The following is a 24,689-nucleotide window of genomic DNA, read 5'->3' as shown; positions in this document are numbered from 1 at the left end:
GCACTCACAGTAAGACTAAAATCTTTACAAGAACAAAATTCTCGATTTATGTCTATTTTATTTGCAAAATTAACCCTTACCCCAATAAATTTCTATTTAGGAATTTGTGGAAATTTATGGACTTTGTCCATCTTTCAATTTGGACAGTACCATTAGCTGTTACCAGGGGTGTTTACTGAAAGAATACCAACTGAATGGCAAACAGTGCAGATCATGATCAGACTGTATGGATGTGCAGGCTGATCATGATCTACACTGTTCGCAAAGGCAGAATCAAACATGACCAGCATGATAAGGGTTAACTGGTGCAGTTTGAAAATATACAGAAAATCTTTCTAGTGGTAGACATGTGATGTAATATAGAAGGTAGTTTGGTATAATTAATATCATACCAATAAATTTTCATGATTTTCAACCATTTTATTTCTTCTTTTATATTTTAAAATTCATGAAATTTTGATGTCTCGGAGGCAAGTCCCTTTAATTATAGTAGAAAAAGTAGTATAACGTCTTAAGCATTTTCAACAACATTCAAAATCTGCTATTATAATACAATATAATATAATAAACAGTAAGCAAATAACATAAAAAGTTAATTTCATTTACAAAACAAATTTTCTCAGAAAAAAAAAAGCTACAACACAATTTTAACATCACATCGTTCAGTATTAAAACATTCAAAATGGTTCTATCAGTTCTTCATATCCATAACCAACAACAAAATGTATTCAACAGTAAAGAGTTCACTCAGATAAACATAATTATACCAGTAACTATTGAAATTTTACAATACAAACACTTCACACAAGTTGACGAGGTTTGCAGCAGTTGATTTCTTTACCTGGGTCCCAAGTAATGAAACTGTACTGAGACCAGTCTAAAAACTCAAAAGACCTAATGAAAGTATAGGCAGGTAGAAATTTCAGCCCTTGATACCTGGTCATAAAATACCTGTGGGTATCCAAATATAGAGTATACAGAGCAGAATAAACATAAAGTAATGAATTACAAAGCCCCTAGTTACCTCACTTTCTCGAACATTGCCATGTTATAAGAAAGTATGTTTTGGAAGTTTTTTTCTGACTGTTTACCAGATGAAGAGAGGAAAAGTTGTTTCTGTTCATGTAAATAAAGTCACATTATCTATCTATAGAAATAAAATTCATACAAATTTGACATATTTCATAAATGTATTGGTCTAGTAAGATACAGATACCCATCAAACGTACCCTCCCTCTCCCCCAGTGCCCACCTGTGATGTCTAGATACTATTCCATGCCTTGTGTATAATTGGTTGTTTCTGAGGGTAAACTTGATATTGACCAATAGTACGTTTGGCATTCAGAGACTGGTCTTCAAACTTTGCTTTCACATTTATTATATACCTGTAAAATATCTTTAGTACCATTTATTAGAAATTGATAGAGTGCTGATTACCCCGGGAACCCTGTACATGAAATTATATTCATCACAACAATTACAGAAAATAAAATCACCATGTTTTCAGGATGATTCTTATTCATTTATTTATTTATTTGGGCTTTATGGCGTACCAACACAGTATAGGTTATATGGCGCCAAACAGGACTACAAATTTTGGTTTCACATCTCATTTACATCAAAATAAAAACATGAGGTATGGAATCAAAATCTGCATACCTGCTGGAATCACAGAGTTACAGCAAAACCAAATGTTAAGACCCTATTAGTCGCCTCTTACGATCAACATCATCTGACAGTTTCTTTATAACTTGCGTGAAATCTGACAAGCCATCCAAGAGTGGACACAGTGGCCCAGTGGTAACAATGTTCTACTATGAAAACAGGGGTTGTAAGTCGAAGTCCCTGTTCCTGAGACTTCAAAATACTAAACACTGTGATAAGATTCTGGTGTATCTTGCACAATGAAGACTCAAGGAACCTAAAATTACTACAATCCTTTGAAGGGATTGCCCCTATGGGTTATCTGTAGCACATATAAAGAAGCAAACAGCAATATACACACTCAATACATTGCATCAGCACAATTTCAACATCACGACATTAAGCAACCAATACAATGGAGATTAAACCAAGCAATTGTTCCTGAGTAAACAAACTTAAATACTTCAAATCAGATTAAAATGCACATCATGAATTCAGGGCAAAATGACCCTTGTGATAAATTGGTATTGCAACAAAAAACGATTTCAAAAAATTGTTCATGGAATTAAATTGTCTTTAAAATTTCTATCACCTTATGCAGTATGATGGAGAACTCAAAATGAAGGCAATACATTTAAGTATAAATTATTTAAATAAGTACAATATGGCACTTTCTGCAATGACAATCTGTTGTGGGAATGTAGAACATTCCTGCCCAACTTTGTTGTGTGCTAATTTGAGTATTTTAACACAAATTTACAGTTCAGCATGCAAATAAATAGATATTGTCACTCACAAATTTACAGAAGGATAAAGCCTTTGAAACAAGCTACACTTGTACTTGCTACTTATGTCACTGTATTTTATGAAATCACATACAGAAAGCATTTGATGACCTGACAACAGATTATTAAATTAACGCCAAAAAAAACAACAAGAAAGATGTTTAACATTGTGTCATACATGCCCCATGAAAGTGCTTGACAGAATGATAAATGAAGTCCAAAACAGGGCCATCGCTACAGAAAAATAATGCAAAGAATACCATGCATAGACTGTGACATGTTTACATACCACATTTACTTCGTAAAATAATAAAACTGATGAAATTCTTCAACACTGATTATTCAAGCTAAATCTAACAATTCTCTCCTGGATACCTAGCTAAGCATCCTGTTTATCACCTTTTATTCAAACATTGATTTGTGAAACATAACATCTTTTCACTCACACTTACTTGAGACATTAATATAAATAACTAAATGTTAGAATGCCCGTATCTAAATTTCATACACTAAAAGCTTACCAGTAACTTCATGCCTAAGGAAGCAGCAAGCACCAGCAACTAGCAAAATATCATTTTTGTCGAATATATATTACAAACAATAAAACATCATTTTCACTCGTATAAACAATTCTCACAGAAGCCTGTCTACCAAAACTCAAGTTTGTTTCTCGCATCAGAACCCGCTGATATAAAGAATATCAGTTTTAGACTGTCAATCATTTTTCCCTTAAAATATAGGAAAAAAAACACTATTTTTCTATAAAAAGTGTAAGGTTTTCAATGCAGGAAATGGCATATTCTAGGTTACAGTCAAATAAATGGATTAAACTGAACTGTTTCTATTGTACAGCAACAGAATATTTTACTTTATCAACATATTTAAGGTAGCGTAGAGTATCAAAAAGGATATCTATTTTCACTTTGTCAAGTGAGCAAGGAAAAATGAACTTTTTCATTGGATATAAGTGACTGACAATATTTGCCACTTTCTCCTGTCAGTAACTTTTATTCTAACACGATCTGATTTATTTCCCTATCAAACACAGAAGACTGAAACTGTGCATCATTATGTAAAACATGCACTGTTTGTACATCACAGTAATTACGTCATAGAATCAAACATCATACAGTGGCTTTTCCCATCTGATATAATTCCTTTGCATATGAACTATCAATAATCATCATGACAATTTTGATCATTTTCTAATTAAATAGATAACAAAACTTCCATGAAATTGTTGAGTATTATCATTTGTATTATATTCTAAATATTAATTAAGAGAATTAAGGCAAATATGAAATAAAATTTACATCTACTCAAGAAATATGTGTATTATAACTAAGAAGATGATTAATTTCAATTCATTTCTGTTTACGTTTTCATACGTTTTTCAATAGATTTTTTTTTAAAAATTTTATTCTAATATTTAAGTGTAATTCTTGTACTTACACATGTCCATGTATATTTGATCGCTAGAAAATCTCAGGCATAACACTAATGTGTAGAATATTAAACTACTGGACATTCAAACTTTCCTGGTGCATCTCTGAAAAGATTTTCTCTTGTTTTTCACTATGGGTAACTACCACCTACATGCACTGCCATTCTATAACCTGTATGTCTCTGCCAAAACGAACGTAATATATCACAATAATCTGCTTATCACTAACTTTCATGTAAAATATTGCAATTCTGACAATTATTAAAAACTTCCTAATCATATTCAATGTCAACTTCCGCTGGATTGCTGACCACTTTGTTCCTCAGAGTTTTCTTTCTGGTTTTTCATATTTTCTTTCTCTTTCTCTTCTTTTTCTTTCTTCTTTTCTTCCAATTCAATTTCTTCTTCCTTAGCAACTAAATCAATCATAGCCGCAACCTGCGACTTATTTAATTTCAGGTTTTCTCTACCAAGCGCCTCTGTCACCTACAATTTGTAAAATATTCATCAATCTTGGAGAAAACTCTGACACTTCTTAAGTTTGATGCAAAATTAATAGCACTTCAAACAATGTTAATATGTAAAGCTACCTGTTTGAAGAGAAGAATACAGTATTTGCCAGGTATTAAACGCTGTTGTCATTATTTTCTTGTACTGTGAAATTATTTAATTTCGTGGGCATGAAATTTCATGGTTTTGGTCAAAACGGCAATTTCGTGGGGATATGAATTCGTGGATTTCAACATTTTAACATAAAATGAATGGGAATTTTACTTGTTCGTTGGGATTAAATTTCGTGGATTGACTCAACCATGAAGAAATCCATGAAAATTAGCCCCCCATGAATATTAATGATTTCATAGTATATAAAATCTGATTACATGCCATTTTTCAGTGGTACTGTTTACGGCTCTCTGAATATCCATACAGCATTTTGTGTCATTTGTAACAAGTATAAACCTTTTATAACTCTACACTTGATACAGTAGCAGAGGACATATTAACCTGTCCAGTAAGTGTTTTTCCATATCAAAGGATCAATCTTACTACACCTTATTTTGGCCAGAAACTCTCAAATATAAAAATAATCATCAAGAGTTGGCCATACAACACGATCTACGCATACGCACATCCTAGAATACATGTAATCAAAGGGACACAAGTCTTGCGAAAACAATTTAAGTTTGGTAATCAAAGTGAGTTACAGTAACTGACCTAGCAATGGGAAACCTAGCCCGTCTATAAAAAAAGTAACTCAAACAAATAATCCCACCCTCATCGTACATTAAATAACCCTACCTTGAGTACTACGTTGATATCAATGAGACCGTCCTTGTCTGTATCAAGGACCTCAAGAACTTTCTGCATTCGGACATCATCAGGTACCTTCTGAAATCTCTTCAAGGACAACAAGACATCATTGACACTCACCAAGTTCTTCCTGGAAAAATAAATAAATGACAGTAGTTAATGCCAAAATGTTACTTTTTAAATATTTCCTCTCCCTATCTGTCTACGAAAATGGATTTTATACAGCTTAACTTTTCTAAATAAAGTTAATTTTCAAAATTATATTGTTATCTTATTTCCAACATGACCTACACCTGTAAAACAATTACGTTCTTGCAGTGAATGCAAAGAAAAATAAATAAGTAATAACTTAGGTAAAAACACACATTTATTTAAATTCATAAGAGCTGACAACTTGTAAAGGAACAAAAATCTAAATCAAAACAAACCATAGGAAAAACAAAATCAAAACATCATTTCTAAATTTACCTCATATGAGCTAAAAGGTTCTTACTTTTTGGCAGATATTTCGTCGAGAATTTCTTCCCGTTTACCATCTAAATCATATTTTAGCGAAACTTCTTGCTTATCGATAGTCTCCTGAATTTGCATCTTCTCGTCTTGAAGTTTGGATATCGTCGTGTCAAACTGTTTCAGTACCTTGTTCATACGTTTCAGCAATAATTTAGCATTAAAGGTTTCTTCTATTTCCTTTTCATAATCAGTCTTCAAACATAATGCCTTTATATCCTCAACATCCTGTGTAAGATGGTAAAACAATACATATGCAAATATACATATTCAAATAGTAGCTGACTAAAAACAAACTCATAACCTATGATTTATATTTCATTTCATAAGCATTTTGCATGTAATTCAAGTTTTTTATATTCATGTGCCAGAGCTAATGGAGAAAAAAACTGCATGTCTGACTATGTTAAAATCTTTTGAATACTTATGCATCTGGACACTAGACTGGTGATCATATCACTACTTTTCCTGACACATTACTTGTTCATGTGAATAACTTTAATTCAAAATTTATCTATTAAAACTGACTTTATAGACACATTATCTACTGTAGTAATATTCAGACTACAGGAGAATAATTGGCAGTTACTTGCAGCGAACAGGTTAGTACCGGTACAGAATCCAGGAACACTGGTCAGGTAAAGTGCATGCTGTAACATAACTTAAATACTGTTGAAAAACAGTGCTTTACCCAAAACAAACAAACCTCCCATTTGGAACTTTGTCACCAAGTTTTATTTAGAACTGTATTTGACAAACAAAATTATAACACAATAAACGCAGTGACCATTGTAAATCCAGGAATATTTATTATTTGTATAGTTTATACAGTTGATTACAGAATAAGCATGTCACAAAAAAAAGGAGATAAAATAAATACCCAAAACTTTGTCAAAATTTTCAACTGTAAGCGTTCTGCATAAAATTCAAAGAGAAAATGCAGCTATGAAGACTTAGGCTTTTCAAGAATCCCTCTGCAACATACCATCTTTCACAATATCATTGCCATTTGACTCAGGATGTAGTTTTCTGAAAAACTGTCATCATTTCAAAGTCAATTACCCTCTTTACCAAGTCTCTTAAACATTATAAATACAATGTTTACCTCTTTGTACTCATCTAATTCCTCTGCCACTTCTGCTATTTCATCTTTATAATGTTGAGCTTGGTCCTCAATAGCCTTTTCAATATCTCCAAGGTCCTGGGCTGTAATATCTTGATCTTCTTCTATCTTCTCTGCTTTATCTACAGGTTCTAGAGTAACAAAATATTTTTCATCTAGTGTTTATCTTTTTAATAATTATGTAACAGAGATCTGACACAATCTTTGTTTATTGTTAAAGAATTTAACTTTCTTGGCAAAAATTGGTTTTGGGTGTGGCCAAAACAGCTATTTCATGGACAATTGAACTCATGGATTTCAAAGTTTAAAGATAAAATAGATAGCAATTTTTTTTGTTCACTTCGACTGCACTTGAAAATTAGTCTCCCAAAAATACTGATGACTTCACAACTTCTGAAATTTCAAGGGACCATGAAATAAAAATATGATGATTCTATATTCATTCTATTCTTAAATGAGATAGTCAGCTCAAACATATATTTTGAGCCACCTTTTCTGTTACAAGGTTTTAACCTGATTTCTCTTCAAATATAAGACAATATCACAAATATTACCAGTATACATCATTTTAATGAACTCTGAGTAATAGGAACTTTATCATAAGAAATTTTTGATGGTATTTTCTTCTGAAAATTTCAGCTACATTTTGTGTACAACTATTTTTTTCTTTTTAATATTGAACAATTTCAATTTTATTTGAAATCAGATAGTTATAACACTTTGATATCTTCGTTTAATAGCATAAAAGCAATTCGTAACTTTATCATGACATTAGGATTTTTAACTGACCAATCAAAGAGCTGCATTTTCAAGTACCTGCAAGTTTCCACTTGGGTAAAACGAAGTGTTTTTACAATGAACATATAGTGACTTTAGAAACAATATTGTACTATATATACAATATGTTATAACAACACACTTGGAATAAAATGTGCATATATAAAAACCCACAGTTGTTTTCATATTGAATTGTTTTGGATGATTATAAAAAAAGTTATCAAATGAGATATTTATAGTAACAACAAAGGGAAATTATTCCTTAAAAAAAAAAAAAAAAAAAAAAAAATATCTATATAATATAAGTCCACAAGAAACTCTTTACCAGGTAGAGATAGGTCAAAATACACCTAAAAATTGGATGTAACATGCATGTTGTACCACAGAAAAGTGGTCTCGATTTTTCTCTACCACCAGTAATAAAAAAGTTACAATAAAATCTATTTATAGTGAAACAAAGTGACATAATTCTAAAAACAAGTGTGCCTCATGATGGTGAACATTTGGTCCAAGTTACATCAAAATCCCCCCAAGCATGAAGAAGAAATGCTCCGTACAAAGTCATTCTTGAATTTGACCTTTGACCTCTAAATGACCTTGACCTTAGACCTAGGGACCTGTTTCTTGCGCATGACAATCTGTCTTATGTTGGTGAATATTTGTGCCAAGTTACATCACAATCCCTCCATGCATGAAGAAGAAATGCTCCAGACAAAGTCATTCTTGTGTCTGGCCTTTGCTCTCTAAGTGTGACCTTGACATTAGACCTTGGGCCTGGGTTTCGCGCATGGCATGTTGTCTCATCCAGGGGAATATTTGTGCCAACTAATATCTAAATCCTGTTTTGCATGACAAAGTTATAGACCGGACAGGAAAAAAAATCCTCTTGACCTTTGATCTCAGTGTGACCTTGACCTTTAGGCAAGGGTACTGGGTGTTGCGCATGACACGTCGTCTCATCATGGGGAACATTTATGCCATGTAATATTGTAATACCTTGATGGATGACAGAGATCTGGATCGGACAGGAAAAAAACCTTATTGACCTTTGACCTCCAATTGTGACCCTGACCTTTGAGCTAAGGGTCTGGGCTTTGCGCATGACATGTTGTCTCATCATGAGGAACATTTGTGCCAAGTAATATTAAAATCCCTTCATGGATGGCACAGTTATGGACGGGACAGAAAAAAAAATCTGTTGACCTTTGACCCTCAATTGTGACCTTGACCTTTGAGCTAGGGGTCCGGTATTTGCACATGACATGTCGTCTCATCGTGGGGAACACTTGTGTCAAGGATATTAAAATCCCTTAATGAATGTCAGAGTTATGGACCGGACCCTGTTCATGCTATGTTAACATTTGACTGCTAAGTGTGACCTTGCTAAGTGTGACCTTGACCTTTGAGCTAGGGGTCTGAAAGTTGTACATGACACATCGTCTTATTATGAGGTACATTTGTGCCAGGTAATATTAAAATCCCTTCATGGATGGGATAGTTATGGACCAGAGAGAAATAAAGTCCTGCTGACCTTTGACCTCCAATTGTGACCTTGACCTATAAGCTAGGGGTCCAGGTTTTGCGCATGACATGTCGTCTCATCATGGGGAACATTTGTGTCAAGTAAGATTAAAATCCCTTCATGGATGGGAGAGTTATGGACCGGACAGGAAAAAAGCCCTGTTGACCTTTGACCACCAACTGTGACCTTGACCTTTGAGCTAGGGGTATGGGATTTGCGCATGACACATCATCTCATCATGGGGAACATTTGTGCCAAGTAATACTAAAATCCCTTCAAGGATGGGAGAGTTATGGACCGGACAGGAAAAAAGCCCTGTTGACCTTTGAGCTCCAATTGTGACCTTGACCTTTGAGCTAGGGGTCCGGGTTTTGCGCATGACACATCCTCTCATCATGGGGAACATTTGTGCTAAGTAATATTAAAATCCCTTCATGGATGACAGAGTTATGGACTGGACACGAAATTGCGGACGGACGGACGGAATGACGGAAAGGCGCATTCCTATAGTCCCCAAAACTGGTTTTAAACCAGTAGGGGACTAATAAAATAACCCATTATTTCAGAAATCAAATTAGATTTTTGACTGCAAATTCCCCAGACGATGCTACAAACTACAAAACTTTGAAGTTTCATTGAAATATTATATGGATTTAATACTTCGATTTTAATTTAAAAATCGGGATTTTACTCAGGGAGTCTATGATAAAGTCCGAGTGAAATGTAATCATTACCCAAGTGAAATAAATATCATTATGCAATGTTTGGACATGTCAAAATTATGAATATTTCAATGCAATAATTTTGATATCTTCTATAAAACAAGAGCACCGCCTTGCAGGTGCAGACGCTCATCTGATTTTATTGTCTCTGTAAAATAGAAATATTGTCCTACTCATGATTTTTTAAGTCCAAAAGGGGCTATAATTCTTGCAAAAGGCAATGCAGAGTTACGGTACTTGCTGTGCAGAGTCAGCTTTTCACTGCGAATAACTGCTCCATGTTTTAAAGCAATAGCCTTGACCTTTAAGAAGAAAAGTTGACCTAAATGCAAAACTTAACCAAGAAATTTGATATTTTCTAAGTCCAAACGGGGCCATAATTCTTGCAAAAAGCAGGATGGAGTTATGTTTCTTGCTGTACAGCCAGCTTTTGATGGTGAACAAGTGTTGCAAGTTTTAAAGCAATAGCTTTGATAGTTTAGGAGAAAAGTTGACCTAAATATAAAACTTAACCAGGCAATGCTGATCAAGTGATTTCTTCAAAAAACCAGATGAGCTAAAAGTCAGTAACTGTGATTATGCCTGATTTTTACAACAGGAAAAATAAATTCTTGGTCATAAATTGACGCTATTAAAGTTATAAAACAAAAGCTTACTTGCAACTTCGGAAACCTTTAGAATGACATATTGTTTATATCTGGATATTGCAAAAGCCACAATTTATGAAAAGCTCTGTTACATATTAGGTGGATCATACAGTAGGTATGAACAAATAGCTGTCACAAATGATAACATGAGCCGCGCCATGGGAAAACCAACATAGTGGGCTTTGCGACCAGCATGGATCCAGACCAGCCTGCGCATCCGCGCAGTCTGGTCAGGATCCATGCTGTTCGCTAACAGTTTCTCCAATTCCAATAGGCTTTAAAAGTGAACAGCATGGAGCCTGACCAGACTGCGCGGATGCGCAGGCTGGTCTGGATCCATGCTGGTCACAAACCCACTATGTTGGTTTTCTCATGGCACGGCTCACATAATCTTTTACCTTCAGACGGCTGTTCAATGATTGGTTCAGCCATATCTAGCTCTGGTTTACCATCTTCTGTAATATCCTGTTCCTTTACGGCTGGTTCCATTGTTACAGGAGCTTCTACCTCTGGCTCAGGTTCCAGTTCCCTTTCAGCCTTCATTGCAGTATCTATACTTTTCTCTCTCTCCTCCTGTTAGAACATTATTGTGTAATGTTTAACATTTAGCCTGCTAGTGGCAGGTGATTCTGTCTTTGTGACCAGTGCTGACCAAGATCAGCCTGCTGGTCATGGTCTGCACTTTTGGCTATTCAGTCAGTATATTTTCAGTGAACACCCCTTTAAATAATAAGTGGTACTGCCCAAACTGAATGATGGACCAGTCCTTTTTAGAAATTTAGCAAGGTAAAGGTTAAAAGAAAGCCGCTATGCATTCATCATTGTGAAGGGAGCAAGTGGTAAAACCTCTGATTATTTCATCTTAAAGCTTTTATAAACCAGAAAATGCAATGATATTTATTTCTTCTAAGGTTTGTGATTTCTATTCTGGTTAGAAATTGCTTATGATTTTTTTTTTCAATTTTAATTTAAAGTCCTGTTTAAAGTTTTATGTTATCTTTTAACATCAAATATAACTTTGTATGCTAAGATCAAGCTGATTTGTAGCCTACTGTGGTTAAAAAGTACACACAAGCAACACTGAAAAGAAAAATAAAACTATGATATCTCAGAAATAAGCTAATGCTCTGAGTCCATTGGTCAGAATGGCTCAAAACTTCTTGTAAGCCACTTCTGGTGCAAAAGTAACTGAGAATAAGATAGTTATAATGGCCATATATGACTTACCCCAGAGTTTCACAGGTATATCATGAGACACTTCTGCCAAATGACTTTGAAAACTGGCTTGCAGATTCAGAGAAGTTTTTCGAAGTTTCCACAGTGCCATAAACATTTTTTGAAGGGAATCCCTACCCATCCCAGGCAGCCAACTTCCTACTTGCAAACCTAGATGACTTTATCGGGTTACCCAAGGAACATTTCTGTGACATATTTTAAAATTACACCAGTGGTTTTAGAGAAGATGCCGTATTTTTTTTACTTGACATTTCTCATGAAATTATTTCAAATTTGACCAAAGCTTCTTGAAAAGAATATTTGTTTTAGAGAAACAAAAAAGGGAAGTAATTCAAAACTAGGGACACTGAGCCAATCTACATCAAAATCCCTCCATGCATGAAGAAGAAATGCTGAAGACAAAGTCATTCTTGTATTTGGCCTCTAAGTTTGACCTTGACCTTATATCTAGGGACCTGATTGTTGTGCATGACACATCCTCTATCCATGCTTATTATTTGTGTCAAATTATTTTGAAATCGGACCATGCATGTCAAAGTTATGGACCGGACACGGACCACATTATCAGTATATATGTAGTGAAAATTGGCTAACTTCAACCAAGGACTATGACCTTAACCTTTGAGCTAGGGACCTGGTTTTTGCGCAAGGCATATCGTCTTTCCATGCTTATTATTTGTGTCATATTATTCTGAAATCGGATCATGCATGTCAAAGTTATGGTCCGGACACGAACATCACCCTTTCCCACACACACAAACACATGAACAAACACACACACGGACAGGGGTAACACTATATGTTCCCACCCCAATTTTATGGCGGAGGCATAAAAAGTGACTGTATCTTATAATTTTTTTTTTTATGAATGATAACAATCTGAACAATCTAGGTAGAAAGTAATCCATTGATCAATCACGTCAAATTATTTTAAAACCAGTAGTTTCTAACATGAAGGTTTTTTAAGTTTCCACTTTATACAAACAGGGAAATATGACCATACCCTTTGGTTACTATGTCTGTTGATAATTCAGATTAATTTGAACAATCTTGGTAGAAAGTCATCCAGAAAACTTTTCTATGAAATAATTTCAAAACCAGAAAAAAAACATTAGAGCCACTTCCATAGACCTGCAGTAAACAACTCAGGTGGTGTAGTGGTGCTGTGACACATTACACTGTTGATTTACCTTAAGTTGAACAGCAAGCTTGTCAATGATTTGTTGATTTTCCATCTTCTGTAATGTAAGTTCTGCCAGTTTTCGTTTTTCTTCTTCCTCTGCAGCATGACGTGCTTGACGTTCTTCCTCATGTTGTTTTTCCAATTTCTCTTTTGCCAATCTCTCTTCCTCAGCCTAAATAAGTAGCAAGAGTATTTTTACTACTCATTTACAGAAGGAAATGTATTTGTCACTATATTTAATCAAGTATATAAAGCACTGTGTGCAGAAATCTCATTTTAGAATCCTCTAAAAAAAAATACATGAGGTCTAATTGATAGAGGCCAACTGAAAAACAAGTAATGTCAAACAAAACAAGAGCACTGTCTATGGGTGCCATCGCTTTTCTGCAAGTGCTGGTCAGTATGTAAGAAAAAAATTGTAGTTCAGAATTTCTAAGTACAAAAAGTGCCATAATTCTGACAAAATGCATGTTAGAGTTACGGTTCTTGGCACACATAGTACCTTAATGATGATAAACAAGTGTGCAAAGTTTCAAAGCTGTAGCTCTTATAGTTTTTTGAGAAAAGGTGGACCTAAACAAAAATTTTAACCAAGAAACTCAAATTTTCTAAGTAAAAAAAGGGCCATAATTTTGACAAAATGCATATCAGAGTTATTGTTCTTGGCCTACATAGTCTCCTTATGATGATAAACAAGTGTACAAAGCTTCAAAGCTGTAGCTCTTATAGTTTATGAGAAAAGGTGGATCTAAACAAAAAATTTTACCAGGAAACTCAAATTTTTAAAGAACAAAGAGGGCCATAATTTTAACAAAATGCATATCAGAGTTATGGTTCTTGGCCTACTAAGTTAACAAGTGTGCAAAGTTTTAAAGCTTCAGCTCTTATAGTTTTTGAGAAAAGGTGGACCTAAACAAAAGTTATAACCAATGCAGACGATCAAGTGACGGCAATACCTTGTAGATTTATTTCAAATAAAAATAGAATGTGTTGAAAACTGGTGCCTGCATACCACTCCTCAAACTACATTGTCAAAATTCAAGTGAGTGAGTGAGTTGGGTTTTACGGCGAATCGACACAATATTTTTAAGTACTTTTCCAAGTAGTTTTCAAACTTTCAAGGACTACTTTCCTGAACATCATTTCTTAAAATCACAGACGGAACAACATTTATCAACTATTTCATCAAGTTAGAATTCAATTTTAAGTATGGCAAAACAGAATGATTATATAAATGATGTAGATATCATACCGCTTCTTCCTTCTCCATTTGGATGGCCTTAGTCTCCTCTTCAAGAACTTTAATCTTTGTTGCCTTATCCACCTTCTCACCACTTGACTCTGCTGACGTAACTTTAGCTTTGTCAACCTATATAGTTACATGATACAACATAATACCGTTGTTTTTTTTAAAATAATGTACATGTTATATATACAAAATCTTTGTTATTGGTATTAACAAGAATATTATCAAACTCTTTTCTGCAGATGAAAAAAGTTAAAGTAAATGCATAGTTTAAATTTGTGTTAAACATAAATAAGAAATGAAATTATATAATCTATCATAATTCTTTATGTAGTAAGAAACCTTTAAAATGCACTATAGATTGGTATTTGTACACTTTTGTGTTACCTTCTTCAACTCTTAACATATACAACTGTAATATGAATTTAAAATATCAAAATACATAATTTAAATGTACAAAATCTTTTTCAAGCTAAAATACAAACAAAATCTCTTTCACAATAAGTGTGTTAACAGCGAAAGAGTATGATACTCACAGTAGTCTCGGGAAGAGATGAAATGGTCTGTTTGAGTTGTTCTGCAGGAGTCAGGTTTTCATCAAGGTACATAACTCTTGATAGCAGTAGAAGACTAGTAGGTACTTGTTCCTGCAAGAATAACTCATGTGTAAAAAATTCTTTAAGGGGAAATGCCACAGTTGTGTGGGTTTTTTACATAGGCAAAGAAGGAAAAAATTTAACTAGCGGGAAGAATTTTCTTAAACTTTGCATGATCATAGAGCATCATATTAGAAACAAATTTATGAAAAAAAAAATTGGGGGTCCCCATGCTACTTTTTGAGTTTTCTGCACCTGAATGTGAGATTTTTGCTCTTTTAGGTCATTTTCAAGGGCAGATAACTCAAAATCTAGCAAACGGATACCTTATTTCATTTCACATTATTTTTTGTTATTACATTTCCAGTCATTATGCAAAGTTTTAAACCATTCTATCAAACAGAATTTTTGCAGTATTTCAATGAGTAAACATACTGTTTTTTTCTTGAAAAAAGGGGCATACTTGGAAGAAATTTTCTATCTGTTTGCGTAAGCGACTATAGAATAAAATCCGTCACCTAGAATTCCTGCAAATTTTGTACAGTTGCATGAAATAAAGTAACAACCACTAATCTGAAATCAAATGAAGTGTAACTAACCATTACCTTGAGTTATCTGCCCTTGAAAATGACCTAAAAGAGCAAAAAACTCGCATTCAGGGGCAGATAATTCAAAAAGTAGCATAGGGACCCCCAATTTTTTTTTCATAAATTTGTTTCTAATATGATGCTCTATGATCATGCAAAAATTAAGAAAATTCTCCCCGCTAGTTAAATTTTTTTGCTCGGTTTTTCTCAGTGCTCGACTCTGAATTAGAGCTTTGCCAGTAAAAACTTAATAAAATTTAAATAAAAAAAATTCTGAGTTAAAAAGGGGCATAACTATGTCAAATCAGAGTTCAGTTCTGGGGATTGTTTCTCCTGGTGTAGACTTTAATAGTAATTAAATACTTTAAGTTTCAAGTGAATAGCTTGGATAGTAACAGATATTTGACTTTATCAAAAACTTTAACCAACAGTGACGTCAATGCCGGGGCGAGTGCAATAGCTCTACTTTTTCTACGAAAAGTCAAGCTAATAACCATTCCAGTTCCAGTGTCGGATTCAGCTCTCTCTCTGTGAGAGTTACACTCCGTGACAATTTGATAAAAAACACTGTCTGAAATCATTCGTCCTCCACCTCTGATTCCTTTGAGGAAGTTGGCAGTTACTTGCAGAGAACAGGTTTGTACCGATACAGACTCCAGGAACACTGGTTAGGTCAACTAACTGAAATACTGTTGAAAAACAGTGTTAAACCCAAAACAAACAAACAAACTCTTGAGAATTACCATCAATATTTCCCAAGCTTTTAGTCCTTTTTTATTTCTTTGGATAAAATACCTTAAGATGAAGTTGAAGCCAATGTTCCAGCTGTAGTTTTAGCCTGTCTTCAGATATACCAAGTGCTCTCATACCACGAGCTCTGTTAGCACTCTGAAGCTCCTCTGTTGTCAGACTATCAATACCATCACGTAATATAAACTGTAATCAAACAGCAAGTTTATTCAATTAATCACCTTGGGCATTAATATTTTCTAAAAAACTTACTCTGACATGTCTATTGACTATTTTTCTACATTCTTTTACATATGTTTTACAAATTATGTTAACTAGATAATGCTACACTCAAACTATCTTTTTTCTTTCATTGTACTTACTAAAATCCTACTCAAATTTTACAAGACTGCTAATGTCAAACCATAGAGATTTTTTATTGAAATCCACTGTCTTTTGTAAAAGTGAGTCAGAACTGAATCATTTTCTTTTGATTTGAAAAAAAACCCCACTTTTCGGATGTGATATTGAAGCAGTCATCACATTCACAGTACTGCTAAGCACTGCTGTTGTCTTGGATCAAGCATTTATAAATCTCAGCTACTCTGTATTAAATCTGAACCTGACAGTGCTACCTATTAAAATTGAAAAAGACAAAATGCTGATAGGAAAATCTGAAACTGAAAAAGTTCTATAAACAAATCTTGGACATGAAATTATCACCAATAATTAATTCTCCACAATTGGTTATGCTGGAACAATAACTGGTTGGTAACCCAGTCATCAATGACATAATATAAGTCACAAAATACAAAGGAGCCAAAACTGGTTACCTTATCATCCACTGTAAGTTCTCTCATTCGAGTATCAATCTGAAATCGGAGTACCCTGACATTAGGTATGTCACTAAGGAAACCGATACCAAGGAGCTTACACAGTCCCTGTAACTGCCTGATGCTGAGATCATCTAGAGTCAAACTGTTCTCAAACAGTCGAGAAAACTTCAGTATCTCTGATATAGGTGGTATCACTTCACTGCTTTTCACCTAAACAATGTACAAATAGATATTTATGATATAACTATATGCATTATATAATAAAAATAATACATAAAGAAGTGGCAATAAATACTCTTAAACCATTTAATTTTATTTTTGTAGGAATTAAGACTTTATGTCCTGGGATAAAATAGCTATTTCATGAGCACATAAATTCATAGATTTTAAGATTGTGGATGAACACAACAATAAAATCCACAAAAAAACTTCCATCAAAATAATTATGATTTCATATTAATGTGAATGTCTAAATCTATGAATCAAAGTGGTTTCTCAAATATCATACTCTACCTAGATTCAAATAAGTTAAACAAGAGTGCCAGACTGTCTCAAAATACGTCTGTCATCAAACTTGGCTTAAATTCAAGGAGCATAATCCAAGAGTGCCTGGAGCAATTTGGCTGGTTATCGAAACTGGCCAAGATATTATGCCCACAAACATTGTCAGTAACTTTGGTGAAGATCAGGTGAAAACTGTTCGACTTAGAGAGCGGACAATGCTAAAGTCACTGTTTTTCGAGTAATTCAAGGACCATAATCCAAGAATGCCTGGGGCAATTTGGCTAGTTATCGAACTTGGCCGAGATATTATGCCCACAAACATTGTCAGCAAGTTTGGTGAAGATCGGATGAAAACTGTTCGACTTAGAATTGACTCAGAGAGTGGATATGCTATGGACGCCGCCCGCCCACCATGGGTGTTCACATAATAAGCTCTGCTCTTTCAGAGATGGGCATATAAAAACAGCAATCTGCCCATAAAAGAACTGTTCTCACCTGATGGCAATTTTTGATTTGTTTAAAAGTACTTCTTAAACTTTCATTATCATCACTATATTTAAATTAAGTGACAGCACTCATTTTACCCTATTGCAAACATGACCTAGATGGGGAAAAACTCAAATTAACAAGTTCTATCTATCTACCTTGTGCATAAATTCTGTAAATTCTTGCACACTAGATGCTGTGTCATCCTTTTTACTCTTAGCCTTCAAAGGCATATTATGAAGGCTGTCTACCAACAGTTTAGCTGATTCAATTTTTCTCTGTAGCTTGGCACGCATTTTTGTATCCTGTATAAGGCAAACAACTGGTTAAATGTCAAACAGAAGTTGAACATGAAATAAATAAACCATGAACATAAACTTTATATGTATTGTTAAGAACTTGTTCTTCGTGGTTGTTTCTACTTTGGTAGAAAAATGATTCCTAACTTTTCATGCTGAAAATGACTGATTCTGCCTTTGCAACCAGTGTCGATGATGATCAGCCTGCACATCCATGCAGTCTGATCATGATCTGCACTGTTTGCCACTCAGTCAGTATCTTTTGGTAAGCACCCCTTTTAATAGTTAATGGTACTATCCAAATTGACAAGTTCATTATATAAATCTAGCAGGGTAAGGGTTACTATTCATGAATTTTTGAGCTCACAGTCACATGTTGTTCTGACAGCAAATATACTAGAAAAATAAAACCTTTATGAATAGTACCCAGTCTACAGTAAAAGTGAAATGTACGCATCTCAGCATACATGTTTACAGACCAAAACCTGTTTTATTACATTCAATACAATTACACATAAGACCCGCCCGCTTAGCTCAGTAGTAGAGCGTCAGTCCACGGATCGCGGGGTCGCGAGTTCGATCCTCGGGCTGGGCGTATGTTCTCCGTGACTATTTGATAAATGACATTGTCTGAAATCATTAGTCCTCCACCTCTGATTCATGTGGGGAAGTTGGCAGTTACTTGCGGAGAACAGGTTTGTACTGGTACAGAATCCAGGAACACTGGTTAAGTTAACTGCGCGCCGTTACATGACTGAAATACTGTTGAAAAACGGTGTTAAACCCAAAACAAACAAACAAACAAACACATTGTAAATAAATTACAATGCAAGATGCTTCAAATAATTTTTGAAACTCAGTAAGAGTGAAAGGGAGCTTTCAAAAAACATTTCCCCTGCCAAAAATATATGCAAGTAATAGCATTAAACAGCAAAGGAAAGTGTATTTAATTTAATGAATTTTGGAATTTAATGTAAAATAACTACTTTTTTCTTAAATCTGCTGCAAAAACAAGCTCTTACCCTAGCTTCCTTTGATACAAAAACTTGAGGGATCATCCCGATCCACAAGAAGACAGGAATCAGTACCTCCATAAAAGGTATGATCAAGGTTGGCAATATGGGGAACATCAGTAATAAGTCTACCAATGTCTGTTTTAACTGAAATACAGATACATGTGATTATATACACACTTCATTTTGTTAGGTTTACAATTACACTGACAAAATTTAGGTCATTTGGTTACTTTTCCAGCTGTGATGGTGGAGGAAGATTCCATATGCCCTCCAAGCATTATTTCATCACGTGTGGGCACCTGGTTTGAACCACCAACCTTCCATAAGCTAGCTAGATTACTACTGATTAGTTCCTCACACTCTTCATTCCTACCACTATCAAATGGACAAGATATAAACTTCAAACAGACCTCAGGAATTCAAAAATATCAAATAACCTTAATACCAGGAACCCAAAACTTACAATGTAAGTTAGACTTAAAATGAGCCTCAAAAAACCTAATTTCTAATAATATACTGTAGAGGTAAGCTACACTGCAAAATATTTGTTTTGTAATTTTTAAAACAAAGGACTTGAAGAGCATAAGTAGCACAACTTGACTCTAATAGATAGACACAAGCTTTAATTCAATGTTTTAGTTTATTATAGTACTGTGCCGCTACAGGAGAACTGCAATATTTACTGCTCTCTATCAAATCTTTGACAATGTTCCTACATTAATATGCTACTGTGTGAAATAAATTAACCGCTGGCGGCAAGTGATTCTGCCTCTGCAACCAGTGCAGACCAAGATCAGCCTGCACATCTGTGCCTTCACTGTTTGCTATTCAGTCAGTAAATTTTCAGTGAACACCCCTTCAAATGATAAAATGGTATTGCCCAAATTGATGGACAAGTCCATTTTAGAAATTTAGCAGGATAAATGTTAAAGCTATATATACATACAAATAATACTTACCAATCTATATTCTCTTCTAGTTAATGATGACCTTCCTTTGGTTAAATATTTATAACTAAGTGGTATACAAATACGCAAATCTTTCCAGAACAATTTAAGTCCATCTTTATAGAATTTCATTTCTTCCCACATATGTTTCAGAACTCCACGAAACCCATGTTCTCTTACGAATGTTATAAATTTCTGCCATTTTGTATAAATTTTCAAAGCATAGACTCTAAATCTATTCTGTGGAACTGGTACAGGTACTTTAGGTTTAACTTTTTCCTTTGCATTCTTGTCTTTCAAATTTTTTAATGCTTTTTCTACAACTGTTCCTTCTTTAGCTAGGTAGACCGTCGAATGAAATGAACGCTTAATCAAACAGTCCTGGTAAAGGTTTAAGTCTGTAAAAAATGCCGAGGAATGTCTAAACTGGGATATATAATGGTGGTTGGAAATGGTCCATGTAGTCTGTGCTGAAGAACATGCAGCTTTGTATCTGTTGCTAGGATATATGTTGCTATATTTGGAAGAGCTTCTACGTCCATCTTCATCGCTGATGCTGAAAAAACACCAAAATAAAATACAAATAAATTTTAAGGAGAATGAAAAGAACGCTGTCAAAAGATAAAGGACAGTGGAATGCTTCTAAACTAGACAGTTAAAATGGTCATGAATGAATAGATATTCTTCTTATACATGAAAATAGAGGAAAACTGAAGACAATTTTTGTACAAGAGCTTTGCGTATAAATTAATCACTACTTCCAAGCTTTAAACTTATCTCTTCAATAATTTCAAAGTTGGAGTTTACAAGAGTAAGTGCATTACAAACTTTGTTATGAAGTTCTAAGTTGTAAGGGGGCACACTGTTAGCCATTCAGTCAGTATCCTTTTGGTAAGCACCCCTTTTAACAGTTAATGGAAATTTAGCAGGGTAAGGGTTAAAGATAGATGTATATTAACCTCAAATTTCATATCTGAATATATGAACAATTACTGCATTTATACGTGCAACAGAGATACAGGAAAAGTGTATCAAAACATTAACCAAGTATAAAAGAAACATAATTCATGGAAAATTACGCAAAAGTAATGCACCATGTGTAATACCATGTGGCTTATAATGTGGTACAACTATTTAAAGTTTGAATCAGGCGGCTAAAACAAAATCCTGGGTAGAACCCTGGTAGGATAGCTCTCCATATACTTTATATCTATAGCCGAGCTAAAAACAAAAATTTTAAAAATGAAAATCATCATACCTTCCCAAGGCATAGATCTGCTGACAGCCACATATATAGTATCTTTTACTTGGCTCTGAAAACAATAATGTTGTAAAGAATTCATCTTACAGGGCACTCGTTTGGCTGTTTTTGGGGCCGAATATGGGCCCCATTCCCCTCATAAAATAATATGTTTTTTTCCCCTTTCTCAGAAGAAAATTCCCCTGATAATAGGTTGTTTGACACAACTAGATATGAACTCTCTTTCAAGTTATATTATAGTGCATCCAAGGAAGGTTACTGCTGCAATATAGTTGCATAAGTTAGAAATGACTGAAGACAGTAGTAATAAGTGTGAAAAGTAGTAACATATATATGGCTAAAAACTTCCCCTTTTTGTCTTAAAACGATGAAAATTTCCCCTTCCTGAGGGTATGGTTACCTGTCCCCAAAAGTTGTCTAGTGCCCTGTTTAAGACTTGTTAAATTTTTCTCTTGACTAACTCACTCGGACACCATAAAATTTAAGTTCATGGCAATGAACACAAACTAGATACTTCCATTGTGTCTTCAATATTTTAAGTACCTACATTTTGAGAAGAAAGCCAAGCTCACCAAAACCACCAACTTCATTATACATAAATAGTTACATAAATTTGGAGCCTGTGTACTAAAAACCAATCACGATTCAGGTAAATTGCCAATATTAACTTTCCTAAGTTAGAGTAAAATATTTTAACAGTTAAATACACAACTCAAACAAGAGCTTTCACTATTGATGACAAATGCCCCCGAAGCGTGCCCAAGAATGCTACTATTGTCTGTGCAAAATATGCCTGAATAGTTTAGGTATAAATCATTTTATGACCTTGACCTATGAGACCAAGGTCATAAGTGCGTCACATCTTCTCAATGTGGTTAACATTTGTGTCACATAATTTTCAAATCCCTTGATAAATGGCAGAGTTATGGACCAGACAAGAAACAGACCATGTTAACCTTTGACATCTAAGTGTGACCTTGACCTTGGAGCTAGAGGTCTGGGTCTTGGGCATGACAAGTCATCTCATTATGGGGAACATTAAATTTTATAAATGGAAAGTTATTTCAGAATAAATGGATGACAGAGTTACAGCCCGGAAGAGAATTTACGTATGCATGGATGGACAGTGCAATTTTAATATGCCCACCTCTGGGGGCATAAAAAGGACTGATTACCTGATGCCTAGAAAATCCCAATGGGACTGGCTAAGCATCTGTTTAAATTACCAGACAGCCAGAATGTATATAGGCTAGGCATATTGTTATGTGACTAAGGATTAGCCTCATTTGGCTTATTGGGATCACTTATTTAATGACTTGATATTCTATAGTTGTCAATAATTCCCTCTTAAGCCTTACCCGTATCTGCATTTTACTGTTAGAAATCAAAAAAAGTCATAATATACTGGTCAGACTTACTTGCTTTAATAAATTAAACATTAATACGGGAAACCGAAGGTTTTTCCGTTTATAGATACTGTGTACGTGTATATGTCAAAGTAAACCTATATACCGTTCAACTTGGGAATATGTTCTATAGATACCTTCACCATTTTCGATGTTGTTGTTTTTACCCATAATTACCGGAACTGCTGCCGTGCATGCAGTTTGTGCAATAAATATTTTCAGGATGACATCTGATAAAATAAAATTGCTTATGAATGATCTGGCGCTGCATTATGATTATCAAAACAAATTATTCTATTGAGTTGAAAATTCGCGGTATTAATGGAAATCGGTGTTATTCTGGTTTCTTCATGTAACGAGTTTCTGGATGATTCAAGCGGCCCGCTTTTTGTTTCCAATATTGGATAATAATGTAGGCTACATAACAGCAGTCTTTGAATAACAAAATCATCGTTTATTTATTCTTTTTTAATGTCGATAAGCCAATAATTTTAAAAAAGTCAAAGTAAAACGAATTTAGACACGCTGCCCTAACAAAATTATTTCAAATCATCTAATGCTTGATTTATTAACTACAGATTTGTAGATAACACGCCGATTTGTGATGATCACTGCAACCTGATCTAGTGACAAGCCAACCGAAGTGGGTGGGGTGTGCAACTTGAATAATACATACGTTTTGCAACAAATCTGTATCCTTTCAGCAATGCTGATGCCATGTTAACAATGCAAGTTACATGTAAAATTCTTCGCACGAACAGACATTACTGTATAGTTGGTTCAATTTAAGGTTGTCAGAAAAAAGTATAATTATGAACGTCCGGAAGCGGAAAATATCCGAACAGCTGTTTAACTCCGGAATCAGACTTGAAATTTCGGAACGTTCCGGAAGGGACCAAAAAAATCTTAATATGGGAGGTGCCGTAGATATTAAATATACGGTATATATACTTTTAATTATGTACTTCAAGAGTCGAAGATGCAATTTATCAACTGTTTGAGCCATACACTAATATAAAGGTACTTTTTGTGGGACTGCCTTTGTTTCGGACACGGATATTTATCCTCGTAAAATGTATCTATGCAGTTATTTATGTGTGCAATATAGTATTTTGTTTATAAATTTCAGAAACGGATGCAATATGTAGTGAGATATTTATGTGATAATTAAAAAAAGACATTTTCTGTTTAAAGACAGCACTTATCATGAACTAACAAACAAAATGAAATATACAGATATTTTAAGTAATCTTTATTAGAAACTTTAAATTCGAATTTGCGAAAAGCTGTTTATGAACAGTGCATGTGGTAAATATGACAAAAACGTGTCAACTTGATAGATATAAAATAAAGAAACGTACCATTTTGTATAATTTAAAAATATTGTAAAATATCCTAGAGGTCATTTGGGATTTTGCAAAACATATAGTTAACGATTTCACGGGACAACCCCCCCCCCCCCCCCCCCCCCCCCAAAAAAAAAAAAAAAAAACAACACCCCCCCCCCCCCCCCCCCCCACACACACACAAAAACAAACACATATCAAACAGGGAATGTCATGTTCCAAAAACAAAGCCTCCGCAAAACGAAACCCACAGCACACACACACACACACATACATACACAGATACACATACGCACACGCACACAAAGCAAACACATGAGGACAAAACGAACAAATAAAGGAACATTGTGGGACACCATCTTGGAACTGTCAGTGGCTTAAACACCACTGGCGAGATTAAACCGGTTTATGGTGCGCACGCAACCTCACTCTTACCCTCACCAAGTTCCAAAGACACGGAACAGTGTAAATAAAAGTAATCCCCACCAGGTGAATCTCTAACACACGTAATAGAAACAAAAAGGCA

The 24,689-nt window shown here is 34.5% G+C and overlaps 1 protein-coding gene across 1 annotated transcript; it reads right to left on the bottom strand.

Annotated features, from left to right (window-relative positions):
* Window positions 1–3,884: 3,884 nt before the first annotated feature.
* On the bottom strand, window positions 3,885–23,661 carry LOC123546788 (mitochondrial proton/calcium exchanger protein-like). The gene is made up of 15 exons (XM_045333347.2): window positions 23,494–23,661; window positions 21,409–21,463; window positions 20,163–20,706; window positions 19,210–19,347; window positions 18,047–18,193; window positions 16,896–17,108; window positions 16,129–16,269; window positions 14,687–14,797; window positions 14,157–14,273; window positions 12,912–13,076; window positions 10,884–11,058; window positions 6,800–6,948; window positions 5,678–5,922; window positions 5,173–5,314; window positions 3,885–4,359 (listed from the first exon to the last, which is right to left on the bottom strand). The coding sequence occupies exons 1-15, from the start codon at window positions 23,534–23,536 to the stop codon at window positions 4,162–4,164; spliced, it is 2,583 nt and encodes an 860-aa protein (XP_045189282.2). The 5' UTR covers window positions 23,537–23,661; the 3' UTR covers window positions 3,885–4,161.
* Between the last annotated feature and the right edge of the window lie 1,028 nt (window positions 23,662–24,689).

The sequence above is a fragment of the Mercenaria mercenaria genome, chromosome 9 (genome assembly GCF_021730395.1).
Source record: "Mercenaria mercenaria strain notata chromosome 9, MADL_Memer_1, whole genome shotgun sequence".
Lineage (NCBI taxonomy): Eukaryota > Metazoa > Mollusca > Bivalvia > Venerida > Veneridae > Mercenaria > Mercenaria mercenaria.
Note: the sequence above shows the minus strand (reverse complement) of the source record. Positions and strands in the feature narration are given on the sequence as shown.